General features: G+C 37.9%; 1 protein-coding gene across 1 annotated transcript in view; it reads right to left on the bottom strand.

Annotated features, from left to right (window-relative positions):
- ATRNL1 (attractin like 1) overlaps positions 1-23818 on the bottom strand; it is a 536103-nt gene extending 512285 nt beyond the window's left edge. Inside the window, exon 1 of the mRNA XM_081954366.1 lies at positions 22419-23818. Coding sequence (XP_081810492.1) covers positions 22419-22705 — 287 coding nt within the window. The 5' untranslated portion in view covers positions 22706-23818. The remainder of the gene's footprint in view (positions 1-22418) is intronic.
- Positions 23819-26743: the final 2925 nt, after the last annotated feature.

Genomic DNA, 26743 nt, shown 5'->3' with positions numbered 1-26743 from the left:
GATGCAGTTGCTTATCACACATACATACACCCCACAAAAGTGAACTGCTTCTCCACATGCAGCATGGATCCAGTTGAAGTAGCAGTGCTATTCTCATTCTTCTTGGTAGAGGCAAGCATGCCTCTCACTCTGCTTTGGTACTACTCATAGTGAAAGGCAGGACCACCACTCTTCTTCTATCTCACTTCTCTAGCAAAGTAGGGCAAAAAAAATGGGGGAGAAGAATAAGAAAGAATGGTTCCTTTGGAACTGAATCACTAAAGGTGATTCAAAAAATGAGGTTTTTTTAAAAAAATGAAAACATGTATAGCTGTTTGATTTGTCATTGACCAAGCACAGACAGCTTCATTGCATGATGGTGTTTTCAGGATAAATGTCCATAGATCACTACCTGTCTTTCATTATCCAACTGCAGAAAACAACTTTACATACTTTGCTCTGGAAGTGGCATTTTTACACTTAACCCACCTCCAGAAACTGCATCTACACAATTTAGGGTATGTTGAGACACATAGGAGATTGATTGATTATGCCATCAACTTTTAACAATCACATAGGTAGGATTTCTTCAGAACAATCTGCCGCTAACTTGGTTGTTCAGGTTTTTCAATCCATTGCCACTGTAACCAAGGCCATCTTGTTGCTAGTTGATGTCTTCTCTTTCTTACTTTTCTTCTACGGATTTGTAGATACTGTGCATCTTCTAATCAATGGCTAGAACTGCCAAAACTGAGCACACCAATAATGTGCATTTTAGCCCACTGAAGCATACTTCACTAATGAATGGTCAGGATCTAAATAATGAATGAGGAATTTTACTTTTATGTGGTCCTTGGACATGACTAAAGATGTATTGTATCTCTAAAATAAAAATAAAAAATCTCATATTTTACTTTGATTTCACCTGAAGCCAGTAAACATACTTCACAGATCTCAAAAATTTCCAACATTCATCCTCATAACTGAAAAATTGCAAACAACTGGTCAACCATATAATGATAGCTTTTCATGCTCCTATGATTACAGAGATAGTTGCTGCAGTTCTCCTTTAGGCAAGATTACCTTTTCAAAGTAGCAAAAGCAATAGCTAAATCAAAATGTATAAAACCTAAACCAATATATTATTTATTGCTTTAGTCCAGCGATGGCGAACCTTTTTTGGCTCGCGTGCCACAAGTGGGGGAAGTGCAGGGGGGTCGTGTGCGGGCGTGCCGCACCCATAATGCAGGGCGCGACACCCCCAGTGCGCATGCATGCACAACGTGCCCCCCATTTTTACATGCTTTTTTCACCCTCCCCAGGCCCCAGAGGCTTTATAGGAGCCTGGGGAGGGCGAAAAGAGCCCCCCCGCCCCCTGGAGGCTTCAGGGACCGTCCGCAGTGACTTCCGGTTTGCTCGGAGGGTTGTTTTAAGCATTCCGAAGGCTTCAGGGACTGTCCTATAAAGCCTCTGGAGGGTGAAAAATGGCTTTTAAAAAGGTGAACTCAGCTGGCCAGCGCGCGCATACGCGCTGGCTAGCTGACAGGGCAGCGCCTCGCGTGCCGACAAATGGCTCCGTGTGCCACCTGTGGCACGCGTGCCATAGGTTCGCCATCACTGCTTTAGTCTGTCATCAAAAGTATTAGTTATATATTCTGCAGAAATAACAAGCTAGCTATAAAAAGCAAGTTATAAACAATCCCTTTCATTTTGCTTCTCATTTTTGGTATTAACTAATTAACGTTAATAACTACAGTATGAATATGTTCATTGCATATTCAGGCAAAAAAAAGCTCTGTTGTTAAAAGGGGGAAATAATGTAGCAGAGGAAGTTTCTAACAAGGTCAATACTGCAGCAATATCTTCAGAGTCTCAATGGTAGGAATGGAGAACCACATTAAAATTAGACTATTAAGACTGAGCTTAGCTATTAGCAGGATTGTCACAAGCAATACTTTTACATCTGTGTACCATTCAGAGGCAAGATTTAGATGGATATTAGGAATTCATTTATACACATAGACTTTCTCATTTATAGTATTTAATTCTTATAGCAATTTTTATGTCTAGCAGAGTTTTACACTTTATCAAATGTGTGAATTAATAAACATTTTGAACTGAGGACAAGGCAAATTAATTCCATCTATTTTCATCTGTAGTAAGTTAGAACTACTGAAAAATTGTTCCAAAACACATTGCAATGTACTGTCCTTTTCCATAATACTATGTGATATTAAAAGGACACACAAGTGTTACTTTTAAGAAAGAAGCGGACTATGGCTTTCCACATGATTGTTTAAACTATCAAATTATTAAGATACTAGCCTTTTACATTTCACCCACATTACTCATAGCAAGCAGAAAATTCTGTAATGGGGACAATAAAACTGTTTTATTTTAAAGCTATTATAATAATAATATATCTTTATTACGGTCAAAGACCAGCAATAGACACTACTTTTTACAATATATTAAAAAAGTACTGACATTAAAAGTGGATAATAACATACATGCTCTCAAACTGTTTGGGTCACTCCCTGGTTTACGTGGGTGAAAAGCTGATAAGTATGGGAATAAATATAATGATTTAGAAATTGTTAGAGATACACTATATTGCCAAAAGTATTCGCTCACCTGCCTTTACTCGCATTTGAACTTACTGTAAGTGACTCCCATTCCTAATCCATAGGGTTCAATATGATGTTAGTCCACTCTTTGCAGCTATAACAGCTTCAACTCTTCTGGGAAGGCTGTCCACAAGGTTTAGGTGTGTGTTTATGGGAATTTTTGACCATTCTTCCAGAAGCGCATTTGGGAAGTCACACACTGATGTTGGACGAGTTTACGTGGCCTACCACTTCGTGGCTGAGTTGCTGTCATTCCCAAACACTTCCATACAGCTGACAGTTGACTGGAATATTTAGGAGCAAGGAAATTTCATGACTGGATTTGTTGCACAGGTGGCATCCTATCACAGTTCCATGCTGGAATTCACTGAGCTCCTGAGAGAGACCCATTCTTTCACAAATGTTTGTAAAAACTGTCTGCATGCCTAGGTATTTGATTTTATACACCTGTAGCCATGGAAGTGATTGGAGCACCTGATTCTGATTATTTGGATGGGTGAGCGAATACTTTTGGCAATATAGTGTATTGGTACAAATAATTGGTACAAGATGACAGCTATAATTCTGTAACTATTTTTTTTCTTGTGGACATTGCAGCAAAACAGAGTTTTGCAACTGCATGCATGGTAGACGGGTTTGAGTCCTGGAGGAGAAATAAATAAAATTTATTTATTTCTAAATAAAAATTGTCCCCTGGCAATCTCTCTAGTAAGGGGAGAATATATGCAGACTTATGAACTCTGTATAGCTCACAGTACAATAAAACATGTGAGATATCTTCAACTTCTCCTTTACCACATATACATACATACCTGTTCTGCTATTGGAGTTCTCTTATACCTGCCCTGGAGGAGTTCTAAAGGAAGAGTGTTAAATCTGGTTCTGAAGAAAGTTATTCTTTGTTTTGGGAAGATCAGATCATTTAGATATCTTGCTGATTCCCACAAACCCTGTTTGATTCTGTCCCTACTGTGGAGAGGCAACCTATTTAGTTCTTAGGATAAGCATTTTTAAAAACTGTACACAGGGCAAAGTAGTTGTATAACTATAATATAATGTGTTAAGTATTGTTAACACTTAAAACTCAGATTTTGTAGAAAAACAGAGCACATATATTGAATAATGGATACAGACCCCAGGAATGGGCAGTAGCTGAACAATTCTGTATTGATTTGATCAATGCCACTGTAAGAGTTTCAGAATAAATTGAGAACTAAACTCTGCTGGTTCTTTTCCCCCAAAAAAGCCTGAAGCCCCCAAAATGGAGACCTTAAGATCAAGAGAACAATAAAGAAAAAATTTAACTCTGATCAAAAAAGGTAACTGGAATTGAACAACTTAAGACAGAAATTGAATCATGTTATTGCAAAAATGTGTAAACTTTTGTTGAGATTCTAAATTGAAGAGAAACAAATTAACGATTACATGAACAAATAAGCCATTTGGTTATGTTATACAGATGGATAAATGGAAGACATTGTGGTTAAATGGGTGTCAGGTTCCAAAGGGTTAATGAAAACAGCCAAACACTGAGACAGTTTGAAAATGCAGTTTAACTTCTTCCTCCAGCACGAACTGACCAACCAAGCACTAAGGCAATGAATAAATTATCAGAGCTGACACCCGGTGCTCCCCACCACCTTTTATAATTACTTGGTAATTAGACTAAACCCCACCCCCTACCCCATGTGCACACACATATCATCTTGTGACCCAGAGTGAAATCAATCAATCATGGATTGTTCGCAGTCAGTTATCAGTTCTGGAATGTTCTCAGTGGAAACCTCCCAGCAGTCAAACATGAAGAGCTTGTAGAGGTCTCAGCTGAATTGTTTGTGGAGGATGGAAATCTCCATTGGTAAGCACGAGTCTTGGCAGCAGGGCCAGTTGTCGTCCCGTCCCCCCCCCCCCCCGAATAGTAGCCGGAGCTGACAATGGGATGAAATTCATCCATTAAATTTAAGTGAGAATTTTTATAAAATGACTCAAGTGCAATTATCAAACAAGCATAACGGTACTTAAATGTTGAAAATGTGAAAAGCAAGAAAAGACATTTTTACCATGCATGGTGATAGACTTGTGAAAAAGATTAATGTGAAAAAGATTAATATTGACATAAAAATTCATACAAGGATACAAAAATTTCAAAGATTAACATTAAGAAAAAAAATCTACATTTTTTTTAAATTGGGACATATGGATTACAAAAGTCTCATGGAAGAAATTTTATATATGGTGACTGCAGTAATATTACATGCACAGCAATGGAGGAATGCTAAAATTTCCACAATGGAAGAATGAACTGTGAAAATGACAGAAATGGCAAAACTGACCTTTGGTCAGAGCTAAAACAAGTACTTTTATGAAACACTTAAAACCTTTTATGGATTTTTATGGAATATGGGAAAAAGTTAAGTAACGATTTATTGACTTGGTGACTGAAAAAGCATTTAAAAAGGGATTGTAGGAATTTTTGTAATATTACAGAGGCAGGATGCATAATAAGATTAATTACGACTATTTAAAAGATTGGAAGTTGAATTTTTTATGATTCCTTTTTCTTTTCTTTCTTTTTCTTTTGCCTTGTTTTTATCCTATTTTTTTCTTTTTTTCTTTCACAGTATCTATGTCCTTTCTTTATATTTACTTTTATATATGTAAAAACTTTTAGTAAAAATGGTATGCATATGTTTATTCATTCTCTTGGTAACAAGTGAATTTAGCAGTTTGTTAAAAATGCTGCAGGATTATTATTCTATTCTTGTTATTCTTCCATAGAAAGTAACACACATTAATCATTGAAGGCTATTAGCCAAATACGTGTCAGCGTTGTTAAAGCAAGTAAAGCTTTTCATGAAGAGAGTCCCTTTATTACAATTACATATGCTAAATCTCAGTTTGTACACTGGTTTAAATGCCTTTCTATCTTCCCTACTATGACTAGTTATTGCATTTTCTTTTTAGATAAGCATTTCCTTTTCCTGTCAATAGATTGCAGCTTGAGGCAGAAAAGAGTGGATCTCAGATACAACCAAAAAGTCGTATTATTTAATCCATTCACATGTCAAAGGATTTTTTTTTCTTGCAGTTAGTGAATTATCACAGCATGCTATTCCTCAATGCAAGGAAAGGGAGTTTTGTTTTATTTTTACGTGGAACACAATTAAACCAACACTAACTAAAATATAGTCCTTTGTAGTTTCTAATCTTGTTGCACATCAGACATCAGACATCTATTTCTAAATATAGTGTAGGTATCAGTCCACTCCAACAAATATAAAGTCTTCTTTGTCTGAAACAGTGAAAAATCCTACAGATTTTTATAGAAAAAGACAAAGGTAGCACAACATGAGAAGAAATCAGCATGGGAGTCTTTCTTCAACAAAATCTATTTTCTTTCCAGTTCACTCTCAACAATTTTTTTTCTTCCAGCAAAACAGAAAGTGCACCAGTTCCAATTTAAAGCAATACAGAGCTGTGTATAAAGTCTGTGGGGAGAAACTCTGATCAATCAAGAAAATAGTTCACCTTTCGTTATAATTTGGCAATGTATCTTATCCAATGCGTTCTTAATATTTAACCTTCGTAAAATGGAACTAGTTAAAGCAATCCAAAAGACACTGGTTTTATTTACATCATATCTGTGAATAGTTTTCCTGTCATAAGCTTTGTGTTTTAAACTATGTTACCCAAGATAGAACAGGGTACGTGAAAAAGTTGTCCTTGTGAAAAAATGTGTTCCAAATTTATATATGACAAAACCACAAATTTATATATGACAAAACCACTCATAGCTTAGTAACTACAAATGTAATATCCTCAAATATTGTATCTAATGTACAAGACATCAATACTTGTGTGTGGTGTGTGTGTGTGTATCATTAGCCTAACAACTGATGGCTAACAATACTTTAGTTTGCCTTCTGCAACTACTTCTAATTCACTCAAAGTTAAACTCTGACTGGGCAGGTCCAAGTGAGAAGCCTGGGATAGGTTTTGTGAGGTTATCTAAACTGAGTTTGATTCTGTGACGCCCAAGGCCAAGGAGAGGAACCTCCAATCTGTCAATACAGTCTCTTTTCTATTATCTCTTGATCTTTCCTTGGTTGTTAAGACAGCCACGAGGTGAATCAGAGATAGGTCTGAGGAACAGTGTCATCCTTTTTGAGGGATGGTGTGATACTGGTCTTGAAGGACTCAGTGAAGGAAGCTGCAGCTGGTACAAAATGCACTGCAAGTGCAGCAATGGGGCAATGTGTCATCATGGCTACTACACAAGCTGCACTTGTTGCCAGTTGGCCTCTAAGTAAAACTCAAGGTGCTTGTCATCACCTTTAAATAGACCATATGGCCTAGCTATTTGAGGATCCACCCATCTCCAATGGTCTCTCTCTCTCTCTCTCTCTCTCTCTCTCTCTCTCTCTCTCTCTCTCTCTCTCTCTCTCTCCCTCCCTCCCTCCCTCCCTCCCTCCCTCCCTCCCTCCCTGGCATATTTGCATTGTAGTATCTGTCTGTTAAACATGTTGTGCGACCAAGGTTTGGTTTGGTTTGGTTTGGTTTGGTTTATTTGGATTTATATGCCGCCCTTCTCCAAAAGGACTCAGGGCGGCGTACAACATTAAAAAACACACATCCCAAAAGTTTAAAAAGATTAAATCCATATCCAAAAAAAACCAAACCGAATTTTAAAAAAAAACAATACATTTAAAATAAGTTAAAATTAAAATTAACAAGCCAGGCCGGCTTGCTGGAAAAGCCAACTTTTTAGGGCACGTCGGAAGGACCGGAGGTCAGGGATTATGCGAAGCTCCGGGGGGAGCTCATTCCAGAGGGATGTTGTCCATCCTCTCTGAAACAGCTGAGAGATACAAGTGACACTGAATTTACTGAAGTTTCTTTAAAACTTGCTTTGTTTTACCTCCCTGGAGCTAATTTGTTTATTGTTGTATTTGTTGAGCCCTGTTGTATTTGTACATTTTTATTTTAGTTATTTTAATCTGGGTTGCCTGTTTATGTGTGCTTACGTTCATTTAATTATTTTTATTGTTTCTAAATTTTGTTAAGTAGCTAAAGGCTAATAAAGTGGGTGACCATTACAAATTCAATAAATTAAATTAAAAATTAAATTATACATAATTAGAATGTAATTTTTAAAGAACTGACTACAATTTGCCACATCTTAGCCTTAGAAACAGTATAGATCTTAGGGTTTGTAGGAGTTTGGCCAACTGGCAATGTTTTAATATTTATATATTATTATGCAATTTGTACCAGGCAGTTAATGAAAGAAAATTTTTTATATTTTTTTTATTTTTGAATAAGCACAAACAAACAAGGCACAACAAACACCATAAAAACATATTCCATTACAAATTATAAAAAGTGTGTCAATTGGTTACAAAGAACGTTTGTGCATCCCTTTCACATTCATCACCTAAAATCCATATCAAATTATATATTTTACATCAAATATATTTATATATATTACTAGCATCATACCTCATCCTTCATATGACTTTAGTTGTTTTAACATCCCTTTATAACAAATATTTCAAATTTTAAAGAAAAACCACATAATGGCATTCCATTGTCTATTTTCAATATGATCCAACAACATTCTATCTTTCTGAAACGTTCTAAAAAAATATGTTTGATAACAAAGTTTCTAAACCTCCTTTCTTAATCACTGTTTACAATTTATATCCAATTTCAATATTGTAGGCTTTCATACATAACTAAGTTTCAAAACTTCCTTTCATGGTCACCATTTAAAATTTATGCCAAATTTCCTCTTGTCGAACCAATATGTATGTATACATTATATCAGGGGTGGCGAACACGCGGCTCACGAGCCGCATGCGGCTCCCGGCCAAAATAAATGAGGCTCTTTGCCTCTTATCATTATTTAGTATACTGTGGCTCGGATCGCGAGCTCACTTTCGGAAGCTGGGGAGGTCCTTTGCAGGCAGCTAGAACAGGCCGCCTGCAAAGGACTTCCCCAGATTTGCTTTGAGGAGCACGGGGCGACTGAGGCTAGTTGTGAAGCCCCAAAGCCCCACCGCCACCGGAAGAACTGCTGCCACCTCCTCCTCATCCTCCTCTAACAGGCAGCACTGCCGGATTTGCCGCCCGGCGCTGCGGCTGAGATGAAGCCGCCAAAGCTCCAGCCGGCATCTCCGCGCGTGGCAGCGGCGCCTCGCCTCTGCTCGGAGCAGCTGAGCTCAGTCAGCGCTGGGTTACCCCTGCCCCCTCCTCCTCCTCCACCATGCTTTTGAGGAGCCATGAGGCTGCAGGAGCCAGTAGGAAGGCGGGGGGGAGCAGGGGGAAAAAAGCCTCATGGCTCCTCAAAAGCACGGAGGAGGGGGAGGGGGCAGAGGTAACCCAGCGCTGAGCTCAGGAGCAAATCTGGTGATTCTGTTGGAGGAGGAGGAGGAGGTAGCAGCAGTTATTCTGGTGGCAACTCGTACTCGTCGGCATCTTCAGCAGAAGCCCTGCCCACAATGAAGAAAGCAAAGATGGAGCAGATCCACGCAGATGACGTCGCTGCAACATGACTGGAGGAGGAATTCTGGGAGTTGAAGTCCACAAGTGTTAAAGCTGTCAGGTTTGAAGACCCCTGGGGTTTTTTTTCCCTAAAGGGTTAGGGGTGCAAGGGTCTTGTAACTTGACAGCTTTAAGAGTTGCGTGCTTCAAATGCCAGAGTTTCTGAGCCAACATTTTGGTTGCTAAGCAGGAGCGTTGTTAAGTGATACTGATATTATATAACACTTTGAATTAAGCGGGTACCTTGAAGAAACATAACTTTGAGTTTCAAATAATACTGATTTCGTTGTTGTCTTAGGTGACATCTGTGAAAAAAATTCGGCTCACATCGAAAAAAAATTAGAGGGAACATTGCTTCCGGGTCTGTTTTGGCAGGTCACTGCGTGGTGTGGCTCTCTGACTCTCACAGTTTAAAATTTTGGCTCTTTTTGTCAAACTTGTTCGCCACCCCTGCATTATATCATTATCAATTATTTATCTAACTATATCCATGATCAATCCAATTTCAATATTATAAGCATAACAAAATTTCTAAACTTCCTTTCATGGTCATCATTTAAAAATGTATACCAAATTTTCTCGTCAAACCAATACATATGTACACATTATATCATTATCAATTATCTATCTAGCTATATCCATCATCACTTCATTTTTAACATAATGCTCTAATTTTAACTATTTAGCTAGTATTTTGTTAATAGTTTTCATATCTCAACCTGTCTCTTTCCAGTAGTAGTACAGTCTTATTTCTTTTGCCTTATGTGGGATTAATCTTCTGGTTATTTCCTAAATCAACTTTGTGTGAACTTCTCTTCGCACCTTGTTGTTTGTTGCATGTCTTAGAAATTCTCAAAACCCTCCATCAGCTTCTTTAATCATCTTATCGTTGGTTATCAGTAGTGCTTTTGTCAAAGTTCCTCTCCTTAAATCTATCAATTCTTCTCTTTTTTCTCCTTCTATACCTTGAAATCTAGGGTAGAGTTCCTTTCCATCTCTCTTCCCTTTCCATGTTCCATTCTTTCCATTTCCAACCACGCTCAGATCACTGTCAATATCCACAGTTATCCTCCCTCTTTGTTCATTTTTCCCTTGGGTTTTTGAAACTCTAACCTCCACTTTTTCCATTAGCTGGCTATCTTCAATTTCATCAAATTTTGCTATATTACTATCTATATTTTCCAATTTCTTCTCAATTCCCTCTGATGTTTCTAATAATTTTTGAATTTCAAACATAATCTGTTGTAATGTTATGGTTTCTTCTTGGTATTGTGCCATTGTCCAATTTATAAACACTGCCACTCTAGTTGGAAAACAAAGCTTTGTTTTTCACTTCTCTCTCGCTACCAGAGACATCCAAAGGTCACCTGAATAAACAACCCATCTTATCTCTTTGCAAGCTAAAACCTTTGAAGTGCAAGGTCAAAATGATCAAAGAAAAGAGAGAGAAAAATATTTCCAGAACTCAGCCTCCAACCTCCAAGTGGCAGTGTAACTTCTTTTCCCTCTGATGTTACTGTTTTCTTTATATTCCTTTTATATCTTCTTTATATTCCAAGCTTAAAAGAAACAAGGCTCTTAAATTGGAACAAAATAAAAAGAAAAAAAATCCCATCCAAGCCAGTAGTGTGAAAATTAAAAAAGATTTAATACATAGGTTAAAAAAAAAGTAGAAGAAAAGCCAATACTTTCACTTTAAAAAGTAGAAAGTGTTTGCAAAACTTCCATCCATAGAAGACAATTTTAAAAAGAATAATACACTGTCCAAAATAGCTTAAATTCGCCACTTATTTTCTTTTCTTTACCAATTTAATTTGGTTTTCATCATTTTTGGGATGTCTCTTTTGTAAAAATAAAATTTCCTCACCAGATGGACACACTTTCTCTTTCCGCTTTCCTCCGGTTGCGGAGCTGTCCCGACTTCAGCAGCTTGGGGCTGCGCTTCTATCGCCGGCTAGAAGAGATTATCTTGGATCAATCAGGGACTTTGCGATGTCCCTGAGATCAGCAAGACGTACTCTTCCCTGTCACCATCTATTTGGGACGGTTTAGGTCCAGATGGACCACCCAGCGGTAAAAGTATCGGCTGCGATCTCGGAGCTCCAAGATCGCACATCCATAACATCATGACGTCACCTCCTTCTTCTGAAAGAAAATGTTTTGAGTTATAAATGTTCGGATAGCTATTTTAAGAAATATTTAAAGATTTAAAACAGGTAAATTTACATAATGCTGGGATATTGTGTCAACTATATAGATAACTATAGGTAACTATAGTTATCTAACAAGCCAAATTTTAAAGCTTTTGGTCCATAGGCTAAGCAAATCATGTTATGGCTCCCATTCTAAACCCTCCATATGTATTTTAAATCCTCCATATGGTAGACATTTAAAAAGACATACAAAAAGAAAGGATGCGTGTCTATTCTAAATGCCTGAGATGGACTGTAAAACATGTCAAATTGCGCATTTCTATTCATATAAGTTCATTTGTCTATTTCTTTTCTGGATATTCTCTATGAAAATACATTCATACAACCCTCAGAATCATAAACACCATACAATTAATGTAGGTGTTCCACTTTAACTTAAAGTATATATTTCATTCTAAGTGAAAGAGCATCTTTATTCTTCTGATTTAATGGAATTACAGAACTTCAAAGATTACATTATGCATTTTAATTGTTTTTATGATTACAATTATATTCATCATAGAGGTAATATGGACATGTTCACAGTTCTTGAGGACTAAAGAAACTGAAAGAAGTGGACAGAAATTATATGAAAAGCATAGGATAATTTTCCTGTAATATTTAAACTACTTCTATTTACAAATATGAATTCTAAACCATCACAGACATATTAAACATGTGAGTAAAATTAAACAGAATGTATTAAGTTGATGGTTTAAACTGAACTGATCATGCAGTAACACCCTAACATTTTCTATTAACCTAAGTTATACAGCTATATTCTATAGATAATTGATTTCAGAACAATTAAATTGCTACTGGTTGTTTCCTATAACCCAAAAAAATCTCAATTCAAGCTAAGCATACCAGACACATACAATAACTGAGGCTTAAAGTGAGAGAAAAAAGTAGGTCACTCTATGCTTCCTCAGAAATAGGTCAAAATTTTAACAAGTCATTCACAAGAGATAAAGATTTTAATATTTTTGTGCCTTTGTCATTTTCTATCTTTTTATTGTAGAATAAAACCATAAGATTGAATAAATCTGATCTATTCTATTTTTAATTTTAAATGGCAGTTAAATGAATATTGTATTCCAAGATAAAAAAATTACTGGACAATTTATCAAATATTATTTGCATAAGGATAGTCTTAAGAATTTATCAATATTATTAAGCTCTTCAGATACTATAGTTATTTTCGCTGCCTTTGGGAAGGATGTGGCAATGTAAAATTATCTGTTTACCACACTTTCCTCTGAAGAGAAGTTACCAATCAGGCAAATATACTGTAGCCCAATAATTCTGCCTGAGAACATGCATTTTTCAACTCACATCCATGCAGTTAATGTTCATTTATGTACTTCAATGTTATTTAGATTGGATAAGTATATGTAGAATTGTAATTGCTGAATGCTATAAAATTATTATACATTTCTTTCTCCTGTTGCATTTTTTCATTTTAAATACTTTTTATGTGTTATTTTTGTATATATTTGCATGTATGTAACTTAACTTTGTGTTTTATCTCTTTCTGTTTTTCTGCAGCTATTACTTTAAGGGTTCTCCAAAGTGTTTAGTATTGATCCCAAGGACTATCCAAAAGACAATTATTATTATTCACAGTACTATTAATTAAAGTAGAATTTATTAAATTATTTTCATATAATAAATATTTGGGGTTTAATGAACAATTGGAAATTTCATAAAGGGTCAATGAGCTGAAGAGTTTGCGAACTTTGCTTTAAGGGAAAGGATTTTTTACAAGGCAAACTCTAGCCAAAGAAACCAACTTTCAAAGCCTTGCATGTAAGATTACTGTATCATGCAGTAGTATACAAATGTAGTATAGATGCAAACTGTCACGGATAATTACATGTGACTAGAAATTACATGTGACTAGATAATTACATGCGACTAGAAATGAAGCATTGCTTAAATAATTAATTTTAAGCTCACTTAAGCATTGTATTATTTATAACAATGTGACCAGAAACTTCATACAGTAAATAGGACCAACAATCATCTCTCTGTTATGTAGCTTCAGAAGATTGTTATATATATAAACTAAACAAAAAGTACTCTAATATCTGAAATTCTGTAGTCGCTTTAAAATATAAATTAAGTTCAATGCATTTTTCATAATTTCATTTTATAAAATTTAAAGCACAGGGTAGTTAAACTTGTGATATAAAAGTTGTCTCCAAATGGTTCTTTCATCTGTAATTTCTATCCTTTGTTTATGCCGAGAGAATCCAGATGACACTTATATTATTAAACTCCAGTGTTTTTTATTCCCTTCAAGGGCTGCAGTGTTATTTTTGTAACTCTTTTTTTTCCTTTTGGCAAATTGCAACAAGGATAAATTACTCAAAATTACAGCAATAGTAATTACAATTTACACTAGCAAATAGTACAGCATAGATAAAAAGCAATGTAAAGGAAGGGTAAAATGTAATGGAAAAAAAAAGCTCTCTGGAACAGGCACTAATGCTTGGAAAGGTGGAAGGAAAGAGAAGAGGACGATCAGCAGCAAGGCGGGTGGGTGGACTATGAGTGTTGAGAAAGTAAAAAAAACAAATTAAGAATAAATCATCATAAAGATTGATCTATGTGGTTACTAAAAGTCAAAAATGATTTGATGATACATAATCAAAAAATCAAAAAGGAACTTATGCAAGGTTTTCTGAGAAAAATGAAGTCTTAGAAAATAAGAGCACAGATCTTGGAATAAATTTTATCATTTAAAAAATAATTCCAGGAGCAAGGCTGTGTAAATCTGATTTGATCAAATCTTTTTAATTGAATTAGAAAGTCAAAGCCAATTATTAAATCAGATGCACTTCTATTGATTAAGTTTTGATTTAAAATATCAAAATGAATCCCTCAATCCATTTATTAACAGAGATCAAATTTACAGATCAAATTGGACACAATCAGAGAATAAGAATGAACTTGAACTTTGGCAAATAAGTTACAGTATATAAAGAGTAAATTCCTGCATCATTTTCGGGGATGGGGCAGGAGTGGACTTCATTTTAACACTACTCGCTCTTAACCTAATTATAATAAATCACGAGTAGCTAAATTTTTGCCAGTACTACTACATTGCTTTGCTGATTCAATATCCAATTTTTAAAAATTGGATATTAAAGATGTCCAAAAGAATCTCTCTGAGACAAGTACATTAAAATGAAAAATTCAGTTAGTTCCCAATTAAAATGATGTGCATACTTGTAAAAAGTTCACATGAAAGAGCCAACAAAACAGGATCTCTGGATGGGAATATATAGTTCAATGGAACATGGTCCCAGTATGAATGCTATGAAAAGAGAAACTCGATGAAAGAAAATTGACTCCATCAGCCACTGGGATACTCTCCAGTTGAGCATGTATTCGCCGCTTGACAATGTAACCCACTGTGCAACTGCTATGAACAAAGTAAATCCCTTGCTAGGAATCATTAGGGAAGCAATAAAAAATAAAACTGCCAAAGCTTTGCATTGTACTTCTAGAAAAGGTGTTGAATAATATTAGGGCTGAATTTCTACAGGGACATTTTTGGGACTTTGCACCTTAACAAAAAAAAAAGGAATATGATATAAACACACATCACATGCAGACTCTGGATAAGGAAGTGATTTTTGTCCAATTTAAAAATATCTAGACAGTTACTATGGAAAGTTCAGAAAAAATAAAGGGTTTTTTGCCAAACTTATTTTTTAACTATAAAATATAATTGTGCCCATCAACTTGAGGGACACTAAAAACAGAATTGCAAACTCATAAATTGTGATTACTTGACATAGCTGACATGTACTGATGTTTCTCCAAAAATAAGGCGGTGTTTTATTTTGGGAGGCATCTTATTTTTTTCCCCCATGTACAGGAGGTCCACTTCTGCTTGTTCGCAGCTGGGCAGGAGGCCATGTGGCACATCAGTGCTGCCGCTGTGAGGCAGGGGGATGGGGTGGAGCTGTCCCATGCGCCCCACACTGGCTTATCTTAGGACCCTCGCAGCCAGGTCACCCATGTTCCGACACCAGCATCACTCTGCAGCCGTGGCACCAACATGCCACTTGGCTTCCTGCTCCATTGTGGCCATGAGCAAGCAGAAATGAGCTGGAAGCCACATGGGCTCCTGCTGCATGTCAGGTGTTGGGGAATGGATGGGGGTCCTTGCAGCAGCTCCACCACCACCCCGCTTTAGTGCCTTGGCACTGCGAGTAACCAGACAGAATGGGTGGGCAGGCAGCTGCACAGGTTCTTAAGTAGGTCTTATTTTACAAGGAACCTCAGAAGTCAGTTGCTTAGCATCTTTAGTTTTGGATGGGTTCCACTATCCCAGACAGACCCAGTGTACAACCTGGGGATTCTCTTGGACTTGCAACTTCTGCTCAAAGAGCAGGTCACAGTCATGGCTAGGAAAGTCTTTGTACAACTTTGTGTTATGATTCACATATATGCCCTTACCTGACTCACGAGGCCTGCACATAGTCATTCTTGCCATAATCATCTCTCAGTTGGATATCTACAATATGCTCTACATTGGGCTGTCCTTGAAGAGTATTTGGAAACTGTTACAGAATGCTACGTGCAGAGTTCTGGGGCCCTAGGGTAGCATATAGACACCACTGTTGTACAAGCTGCTTTGGTTATCACTTTGCTTCCAGGTCCAATTCAAAGGTTGGTTCTTTTAAAGCCATATATGGCATGTTTCCAGAGTATCTGAGGAGCCACCTCATCCCAATGAGACTAGTCTACCCACTTGTGCCTTCTAGGGAGCCCATTTGCTAAGGAATTCTAGTGACTAGGGTCAAGGAGAAGAAACTTTTCTGTGACATTGATCTTGCGGAACACCCTGTCACCAGAGTTGAGAACTTGTCTCACCCTTTTGGCCTTCCAATCAAAATTTGTTTTTTTTCTGATTGACCTGGGTCTCTAAGGGAAGTGCTTACCACTGGAAATGATTGACAGGTAGGAAGACCTCATCGCTGTGCCATCTGTCTCTTAGTTCTGATTTTTTTGCACACCTTTAAATTTTTAATTTGCATAATAATTTCATTGCTTCTCTATTATCTTTTTATGATCTGTATAAACCACCCAGGCTCACCTTATCAGGGAGGTGGGTGGCATATACATTTAATAAATAAAATAAATAACAGTTTCTGCCCTATCTGAATGCTGGTTAGATGAACAGATTACTGTCAGAGTGAGTTTCAATTAAGTTGTTTTTTTTTTACTATATACCCATCTTCAGTTGTATGTTACCTTTAGCAAAAGATCTTATTTTTTTAACAGAAGCAAATTAAACAGTGAAGTAATGAGAAGTCATGTTTTAATGGTTAATTCTGTGGCCAAATGAGTAAACATTTTTATATCTTATAACCTAACAAAACCTGTTAAAACTATCAGATCATGTGTCCAAGAAAGAAAACATGTGCAATGGTTTTGGAAATTTGATGATTTCTTTGGAAACTCTTTTGCATTTTGCAGCTTTTTATAATACAGATATTATGATATTCTATGGTAAAGCTTCTGAATAGAATCACCCAACTTGATTTAGGATGAAGGGTTCGTTAAGGTCATATCCTGGTATTAGACTTTACAGTGCATTTAGAAAGTATTCAGATCCCCTTCACTTTTGTCAATTTTGCTATGCTGCAGCCTGATTCTACAGTTGAAATTCATTTTATCATTGATCAACACTCAATACCCCATAATGACAAAGTGAACAGTTTAGAAATGCATGTAAATTTATTAAAAAATGCTAAAATATCACATTAGCATTAATATTCAGACCCTCTGCAACAACACTTGAAATTTAGCTCTGGTGCCTCCCATTTTTCTTGATCGTTGTGACATGTTTCTACTCCATACAATACAATACAATACAATAGTAGAGTTGGAAGGGACCTTGGAGGCCTTCTAGTCCAACCCCCTGCCTAGGCAGGAAACCCTATACCGTTTCAGGCAAATGGCTATCCAACATCTTCTTAAAGACTTCCAGTGTTGGGGCATTCACAACTTCTGGAGGCAAGCTGTTCCACTGATTAATTGTTCTAACTGTCAGGAAATTTCTCCTCAGTTCTAAGTTGCTTCTTTCCTTGATTAGTTTCCACCCATTGCTTCTTGTTCTACCCTCAGGTGCCTTGGAAAATAGTTTGACTCCCTCTTCTTTGTGGCAACCCCTGAGATATTGGAACACTGCTATCATGTCTCCCCTAGTCCTTCTTTCTATTAAACTAGACATACCCAGTTCCCCATGACTGGAGTTGACTTGTGGTAAATTAAATTGATTGTATGTGATTTGGAAATGTACAGTCCTCTCTATAGAAGACCTCACAGCTAACAAGGCATACCGTGCAAAAACCATGAGGTGAAAGGAAATGACTGCAGAGGTCAGAGACAGGATTACAATAAGGTTTCTGCTGCAGTGAAATTTTCTAAGAGCACAATGGTCTCCCCTAATTCTCAAATGGAAGAAGTTTGGCACAACCAGGACTCCAACCTGGCCAAACCGAGCAATTGGAGAAGAAGGTCCTTAATAAGAGAGCTGACCAAGAACCTGACTGTCACTCTGATTGAGCTCCAGAGATCCTGTGTGGAGATGGGACAGAGTTCCAGAAGGACAACCTTCACCGCACTCCTCCGATCTGAGCTTTATCAGAGTAGCTAGACAGAAGCCTATTCTAGGTACAAAATACATGAAAGCCTGATTGGAGTTTGCAAAAAAGCACCTGAAGGATTCTCAGATTGTGAGGAATAAGATTCTCTGGTCTGATGCCACCAATAATTGAACTCTTTGGCCTCAATTCTAAATGTTATGTCTGGAAGAAACCAGACACCGCTCATCACCTGCCCAATGAAGCATGGTGGTGGCAGCATCATACTGTGGGGTGTTTTTCAGCAGCAGGAAGTGGGAGACTGGTCAGGGTTGAGGTAAAAGTGAATGGAGCAAAGTACAGGGATATCCTCAATTAAAACCTGCTCCGCTAAAGACCTCAGACTGGGCGGAAGGTTCACTTTCCAACATGACAATGACCCTAAACACAGCTAAGGCATATTAAGTGATTTCCCCCCCAAAAATTGCATCTTTACTAATACTTTGAATATTTTATCCTGGCAAAGTAGTTGAGAGCCACATGGACCCTTGGGCAGTTTAAGAAGCAAATTTGAAATAAGTAAACAATTGATGAGTTGATACTCCCTTGAGTACCCAAGGCACATTGCAGGGTGCAGCAGGATGGGAAACATAGCAATAGGGGAAGCAGGAACTACCTAACTTGAGTCTGACTATTAGTGTTAGGTCTGAGTCTGACTGTTGGTTACCAAAACTGGATGCAGTATTCCAGACCACACCTGGAAGACCATATTCAGTTTTGCTTACCACATTACAAAAAATATGTTAAATCTTTGGGGGGAAAAGCAAAGAAAAACAACTAAGATTATTAAAGGCCTGGAGACTAAAACATGTGAAGAATTGTTGCAGGATTTGGATATAGCTAATCTAGAGAAAAGAAGGACTAGGGAGGACATAATAACAGTATTCTAGTATTTGATATGCTGCCAGAAAGAAGATGGCTCTCCACTTATTTTCTAAAGCACCCAAAGGCCAGACAAGATGCAATGGATGGAAACTAATCAAAGAGAAAAGCAACCTGGAATTAAGGAGAACAATAAGAACAATTAACCAGTGGAACAGCTTGCCTCCAGAAGTTGTGGGTGCTCCATGACTGAAGGTTTTTAAGAGAAGAATGGACATCCACCTGTCTGAAATGGTATAGGGTCTCTTGTTTAAGCAGGGAGTTGGACTAGAAGTCCCTTCCAGCTCTATTCTGATTAATTGATTGATTGATTAGATTTCTATATCCATTGGACGTTGAAGAGTCACCTTACAGGGGAGATAAATGACAGAGAAAAGGGATGTGTTTTCTAAGTCAAAATTGATTGGAAAGAGTCACAAACCTTCATGATATTTACCAGAACCTGAAGATTTATATTTATTTTTAACATTAGTCTCATAAGTCTATTTCATAATTTAGCTTTTCCCTTTTCCTCACTCCAAGCCAAAGTTTCATTAAGTTTTAACATAGTAACATTTGACATTTCAAGGTAAAAGGCAAAGGTTAAAAATGTAGCATGGTAATAAATAATATTTGTTCAAAAATATAGGAAACTCTTAGTACTTTGAAGCCGAATTGCTTATTTTTTTATCATTTAACATTCATCCCTCTCAGAGCACCTTTCAAAGAATAATTTTATTTATTAACAAATTCCCTGTAGAGAAAATGACACATTTGCATGGTATCAGTCAATTATCTTTGACACATGCTTATCAAGATTGATCAATCACTGCTGATAAGTCTGCTAAGCTATTCTTTTTCAACTAAAAAAAACCTGACATGAGAATTAATACACCCAATCGCCCAGACTGATGATCAATATTGAGTATCAATACCAGTAGTGTTTGCTAATGTCAATCACTTCACGTGATCACTTAGATCGCTTCACAATGATCTAACTTAATTACATACCACTTTATATATCTGAGAATGGAAAATATGAGATTCTCATATTGAAACCATTGACAAATCAGAGAATAAATCCAAGGCTTAAATTAAATGACTTGAAATTCTATTAAACTGTACGTACTATCTATCAAAACGAAAGGTTGACAATACTTATATTTTCAAAAATAAAAAATAAGACATTTTAAAATCCACTTTAAAATACTAATGTGTTGGTCTGACATTATGTTCAATGCATTTACAACAAAACATTTTCCCAATTAGATCATTTTTCTTATTCTATATATATAGTGTAGTTTAAATGTTCTAAATCGCAGCATCCTGTATTGCATCTCCAAGAAGGTTCTCTGAAGTCTGATAACCTTGTTAGGTTGTACAAGTGATAGAGGTAATCTCTGTAACAGTAGAAGAAGTAATTTTCACAAGCTGGTCTATTCATAATACTAACTCATAACTTCCACAAAATCTGTCTGTAATTTCTATGCTTCCATACTATGGTTAAGCTAAGTTATTTATCATTCTTAGAGAAATCGTGCATTCAAGTTAAATCAACTGTTCAGCATGGAGTCATTTTAGTACAGTATATATTAACCTCGATATTCAGTCAAGTTCACATTTTATATATACGTCCTTCAAACTAGATTGCTTTCAGACAGCAACATACTAAGAAGCACCGGTCACAATAATAAATGTACATTAAAATGATATTTTTATAAATAGAAACATTCATATAAAATTCCAAATGCCATGATATGGTTAGACCCCCTCCAAAAAAAGTATCCTCAGAGAGTAGCCTGCTACTTTTATCAAGGGTGTAATTAGACAGGAAAAAATGACTTAGGTTTGACATCATGAGTCACAGTTTTAACTGAAATAAGTAAGTAACTAAATTCAAAGTAGGCAATCTCAAGGTGCTGCCATGATTTCAAGTTGCACTTGAAATTGTATTTATTCTCAGATAGAAATTCATTTTTAAGTGGCAAATAAATATTATATATGACATCTTAACTATAGACTAAATCCTCTCTGTATCCATTTACCAATCAATATTTTGTTAAACATGAGTAACAGGTAACTTCAATATTATCACAGGAAGAAAAAAAATCAAACATACTTTATTAAGTCACTTTAAGGTGCTATGAAGTTAACGAGAAATTTAGGATTGATAAGAGAAGAACTCTATAACAAAATATTTGATTTTGTTGAATAAACCATAGATTTTCTTTCCTTTTGTTGTTGTAAAATGTTTCCAAATCTATTGCAAGTGGTTAATCTGTGCAAGTGGTTGATATGCTCTCTTTTTAATACATATGCAAGGATCAATTATTTTTTTCTTTTGCCAATGCTCTAAAATTTCTTATTTGAAACATGTTTGCTATTTTGCAAGTGGAGAATTAAACATTGAACATGGTCAGATTATCCTAATATTTTGATAGGAGAAAATCTTGACTGTTATCTACAAATAAACTTGATTTAATATTCACACTGACAGTTTCAATATTGTATGTGGCAAATATAGGAAATAATCAAGAAAATACCATCAAGAGCTGCAATAACTGCATTTAATATGTTCAAGGATATTTTCATTATCTTCTAAGTTGTACACATATTATGGCAGGAAATTCTCTAAGTACCAGAAGTAAAAAATATAGACCTAACATTCATAATAAGGTAATCTTTTCAGGAATCACATTAGAATCAACAGTTGGATGTTCCAAGTGCTACTGAAGATTTATCTTAAAAACATACATTTGTCTTAATTATATATACATTAAAGCTGTCATCTAAAATTCTGGTTTTCCTCAAGGGAAAAAAATCAGAAAAATAGGTTTTCACTATTTGTTAGAGGTGGCTTCTATTTATCAGATGGGTGTCACATTCTATTAAGTTTTAGGCCTCTGTTCAGTGTCCAATAATAAGTATACCTCCTTTTACAAATCAAGTATACCTCCTTTTACAAATCAACTAAACAAGAAAGCATGGAGCAACAAACTAACTTGCATAATATTAAATCCCAGACCATAAGGACTGGAGACAATTTACATTTAAATTGTCAAGCTTTATTTGGTAACTTCATTCCTAGGCTAATGTTCAACTTGATGTCTCTAAATATTTTGAACTGGCTATCACTTCTAGCCAAGAAGAAATCATTTACTACAAATGGACAAGACAGTTAAAGTCATGACTGTTTCCATAGCCTACCCTATATACTTCATCAAAACCAATATATTACATGTTGATTTGTTTTCTGGTTCTTTGCAAAAAGTCCATAAGTATTTTCCAGTCAGCAATAAACCTAAATTGCCTAAATTCAATTTTGTTGAATGTTATTCAATATTTAAAACAAATTTGTTCTAAACAAATACCCTCATTAACTTCTTTGGTTAACTTAGAATAATATATGACCTTATAAGATTACAGGAACAACCACCAATACTCTATTATATTCTTAAAATCTGCAGTGTAATCTGGACAGTCCAGGCGGATATTTTCTGTTTCGTTAGCAATTAGCGCTAGGAAGGAAAGATAGCACAGAAACTACTTACTTGAACCTGCCTTGGCAATGCTGGCACTGATCCCCCACCCAGCCTTGATCACAGAGGCAGCTGGAATTGACACATCGACCAGAAAAGCACGAGGTTCTTTCACAAGTCTTCGACTGGGAAACTTGGGCATACAGCACCAGGTAGAGGATCCCGTAAAAGAGCAGCCAGTTATTTATATCCATGAAGGTAGCAAAGCAGCAGGAGGAGGAAGAAAAAGGTCTCCAGGTTCCCAGGATTACAGGAGGGCCTTCTATTCTGCGCAGGACTTTCCCCAACAGATCCAGCATCTTTGCCCACAAAGCACATCCGCAACCGGCCTGCCTGACGAACCGCGACAGGAGAGTAAGGAAGGCTGAATTAATCCAGTTCCTCGGGCAGGCTTAAGCAGGAGGAAAGCCGCCCCGCGCACATCACTCAAAAGGAGGCGCTTTTAAAGAGGCTGAAGAAACGGGGCGCAGGCGAGGAAGGGGCTGCAGACTCCCGAAGGTAGTTACAACAGGAAAACCGAGAAGCTTCCTCCCTTCCTCGCTTCTCACACAGCAACCTCCGCCGGGCTCTTCGGGTACAACGCAGGCGACCCGCTTCCCGCCTCCTCTTCCTCGTCGTCCTTGGGGCTCATTGCCCCCCACTTTCCATGAGCAGAGGCTTCTCTCCTGCCCTGGCCGCTTTTTCTCACCACATGGCCCCGCTCCCCGTGTCCGGCTCTCCCAAAGCCCGCAAAATAAAATTAAAAAAGAAAGCCCCTCTCCTCCTCCGCCTCCTGTAGTCCCGACTCTTGCAGCAGTAGCAGCAACGGGAGAGCAAGGAGGATAGCGGAGGGTGGGGGGGGGGGATGCTCTGGCTCCTTCAAGGCAAGGAGGGCGCCTTTCTTCAACGTCCTCCCAGCATCCCCGAGCAGCGAGCCGGAGGCCGGGAGGGAAGCGCCTTGCAAGCGGGGGTGCGTGGGAGGGAAGGAAGGGCGAGAGTTAAAAGCCTCCGTCTGTCCCAGCTGACACTTTGAAAGCAGCCATTTTTAAAAGGCTAATTGTAAGCTGCTTTCGGAGGCTGGCTGGCTGGGGCCGAATCCCTCCTCTTCCTCCTCCACCCCCGCTCCGCCGGTTTGATTAGACCCGTCCCTTTCTTTTGGACTGCCAGGCAGGCCCCGCCTCAGCCGGGGAGAAGACTGGAAGAGACTCCGCTACGGGAGCCTCGTTGCTGGAGCAACTGCCCCGGAAAGGATGGAGAGCCACTAAAGGTCCCTTTCCATTTCTGAGCCCCAGCCTAGAAAGTGAAGGGAGCGCTCTTCCCTCCCGCCCCCCGGGAAAGTTCGTGCCCCGGTTTCGGGCGGCCTCAAAATCGAAAGGAAAGTCTCTCTCGCTCTCTCTTCCGTCTTTGGAATTGCAACGCTCCAGCCTCTCCGCCGCCTTTGCAGGGGAGCTCTAGAAAGAAACTACTACACAAAGAGGAGCTGAGCATGTGCGGCAGCCGAGGAGCCCCCCCCCCCCCGTTTAAAGGCACAGCGCCCGTCTCCCTTGCATCACTTGGAGCTTGACCCGCTGGGAGGGAAGTGCGCGCGGGAGGGGGGGGAGGGAAGAGAAGCGCGGATCCTCCGGGGAAGGAGGCGAGCGCGCGCAGCGGGCCGAGGTTTGTTCTCTTTTCCGCAGGAGGCGATGCGAGTTCCTGAACTTCATGTGCAAAACCAAACAAACAAACAACCAAGCGAACAAAGCCGAGAGTGGAAGCCATTTCCAGACGTGCTTTGTTAAACGCCGGGACTCATTGCGGCAAAATTTCCAACGGAAGGGAAGCGATCGACCATCAACCTTGTTGCGGCGGCGTGTCTGTCTGTGTTTTTTTCTATAGCTACCACTTTTTCCCCTCTAGTCATGCCTCTGTGGCACTTTATACAGGTAGTGCTCGACCTTAGAACCACAACTGAACAAAACATTTCTGTTGCCACGGGAGGCATGTGTTAAGGGAATGTTGCCCCGTTTTATGACCTTTCTTGCCTCAGTTGTTAAGTGAATCTGGCTTCCCCATTGACTTTGCGTGTCGAAAGGTCGCAAAAGGGGGACACATGACCCCAGGACACTGCAACCGTCGTAAATATGAGTCCGTTCCCGAATCTTGATCACATGACCATGGGGATGTTGCAACGGTCTTAAGTATGAAAAAAGGTCATAACTCACTTTTTTCAGTGCCACTGAAACTTCAAAGGGTCACTAAGAGAACTGTTGTAAGTTGAGGATTACATGTAATGCAAGTAGTCCTCGACTTACAACCATTCCTTCAAAGTTAACCTATGAAAAGAGTGACCTATGACGGGTCTTCAAATTTACTATTGTTGTAACATATCTGTGATCATATGACCAAAATTCTGTTGGGTATTTATGAGGATTCTGAGATCATGTGATCACCTTTTATAACTTTCTGACAAGGTCAGTGGGAAAGCCAAATTGTCTTTGCAACCATGTTAACCAACTTAACCACTGCAGTTATTCACTTTACTTGGCAAGAAAGGTTGTAAAATGGGGCAAAACTCACTTAATTGTCTTGCTTAGCGATGGACATTTTGGGCTCATTTGTGGTCATAGGCCAAGAGCTACCTGGGTAAGAATTTGAAACAAATGGAGCTTAGTGTTCCATTATGCCACCTCCATTTTGGTGCTTTTCATGCTTCAGTAGGGGTCAGTTTCGTACTATATCTAATGATGCTGAACAAAAAAATCATCGTCAAGTTATACTAATTTTACTTCTAATCTATTATACCAGAAGATACATTTTCTATATATCTTTCTGAGCTAGGAATTCTGTTGGTTAGTCCCAATGGTAGTAATAGTTTGGTGTGTCAAACTGGTGGCACACAGACGTCATGTGCATGTCCACTCTAGCTCTGTGAATGGGAAAAATGTTGCAAAACATCACGTGACGTGGCAAGTATGACACCCGTGTTGTAGACAGTATATAAAACTTTTATAATATTTAACGGAGATTTCAAACATATTTAGGTTTGCTCCATGGGCATAACTATATTCAGAAATTGCTTCTTAAATTCAACTTTACACCTTTTCCAAGATTTTTATTTCATTTCTTGCCTTTTATACTTAGTCAGACCATAAAATAATATGCAAAAATTGCTGAATACTGAAAAAAAAAGTTATGCTGAACCCTTAGTGGCAGCATTTCCTTTCTAATGAAACAACTGATGGCCTTCCATAGATTTTTTTTTCCTGTTAATGTTATGCTGCAATGCCCATCTCATTGAGGATATTTTTTTTTACAAGTATGGCCATATAATATAGAGATGGAATTTAAATGAACCTGCAAATGGAAAACTTCTGCTTCTCCCTCTGAAAGCTAAAATAGAATGTCAATTTGATTGAAAAGAGCCTAAAATTGAGATAAAAAGTGATGCCCATAATGTAGAATCTCTATCAGAATTATGCAGCTACCCTTTGCCATTGTATTAGGGAATAAGATTCACGGAATATACTGTATACTCCATTTCCCCAATATCAACTTAAAGTAAACCGTAATTATGTCAGCATGTAACAATGGTATCATAAAATTGAATATCCACATTACAAATTCTTTTCATGTTTCTGTTGCAGCTATCTGCCAAATAGTTGTTCAGGTTTTCATGTCTCATAAGCATTCCAACTATATTTTCTTCCGGCTTTGCTGCAATCCCCTTCAACACAATACAAGAGCATTCTGCAACAAACCATCCAACACTTGAGCATAAATGAAAGAGAATCTGACATTATTAAGCAATTCTGCAAGTTCCTCTTGTCTTTCCTGAACTGCTTTGTCTATCCTCTTCTCAGAATCCATCTGGAACATCTTGTAAGTTAAAAATAATGTTCAATGAAGAAATGCATTGGAAGACAGCTCCTAATCAAAACTACTTGTTTCCAAAAAATCTTAAATGAGTGGCACCATCAGAGGTGGTATTCAGCCAGTTCTGACAGGTTCTGGAGAACCGGTAGCGGAAATTTTGAGTAGTTCGGAGAACCAGCAAATAGGCTTTTCCTGCCCCAGCTGCCTCCAAACTAATCTTCTTTTGTTGCCTTGAACAGGACAATGGAGCTGGAAAGCAGGTTAATGGAGTGGGAAGGAAATGGGAATTTTGCAGTATCCTTCCCCTACCATGCCCACAAAGCCACACCACGCTCACAAAACCACGCCCACAGAACCAGTAGTAAAAAAAATTGAATCCCACCATTGAGCACCATATAGATTTCAATTTGATCACAGCAGAGGGGGAAAGCACCTCAGAAGAGTAAAAGCAACCAATGCTTTATTGAGCTAATTGTTTAAGATTGAAATTGAACTGCTGCTGAAAT

Source organism: Natrix helvetica (genome assembly GCF_964273705.1).
Source record: "Natrix helvetica genome assembly, chromosome: 5".
NCBI classification, from domain to species: domain Eukaryota; kingdom Metazoa; phylum Chordata; class Lepidosauria; order Squamata; family Natricidae; genus Natrix; species Natrix helvetica.
The sequence above is the reverse complement of the archived record's forward strand: the minus strand, read 5'-3'. Positions and strand labels throughout refer to the sequence as shown.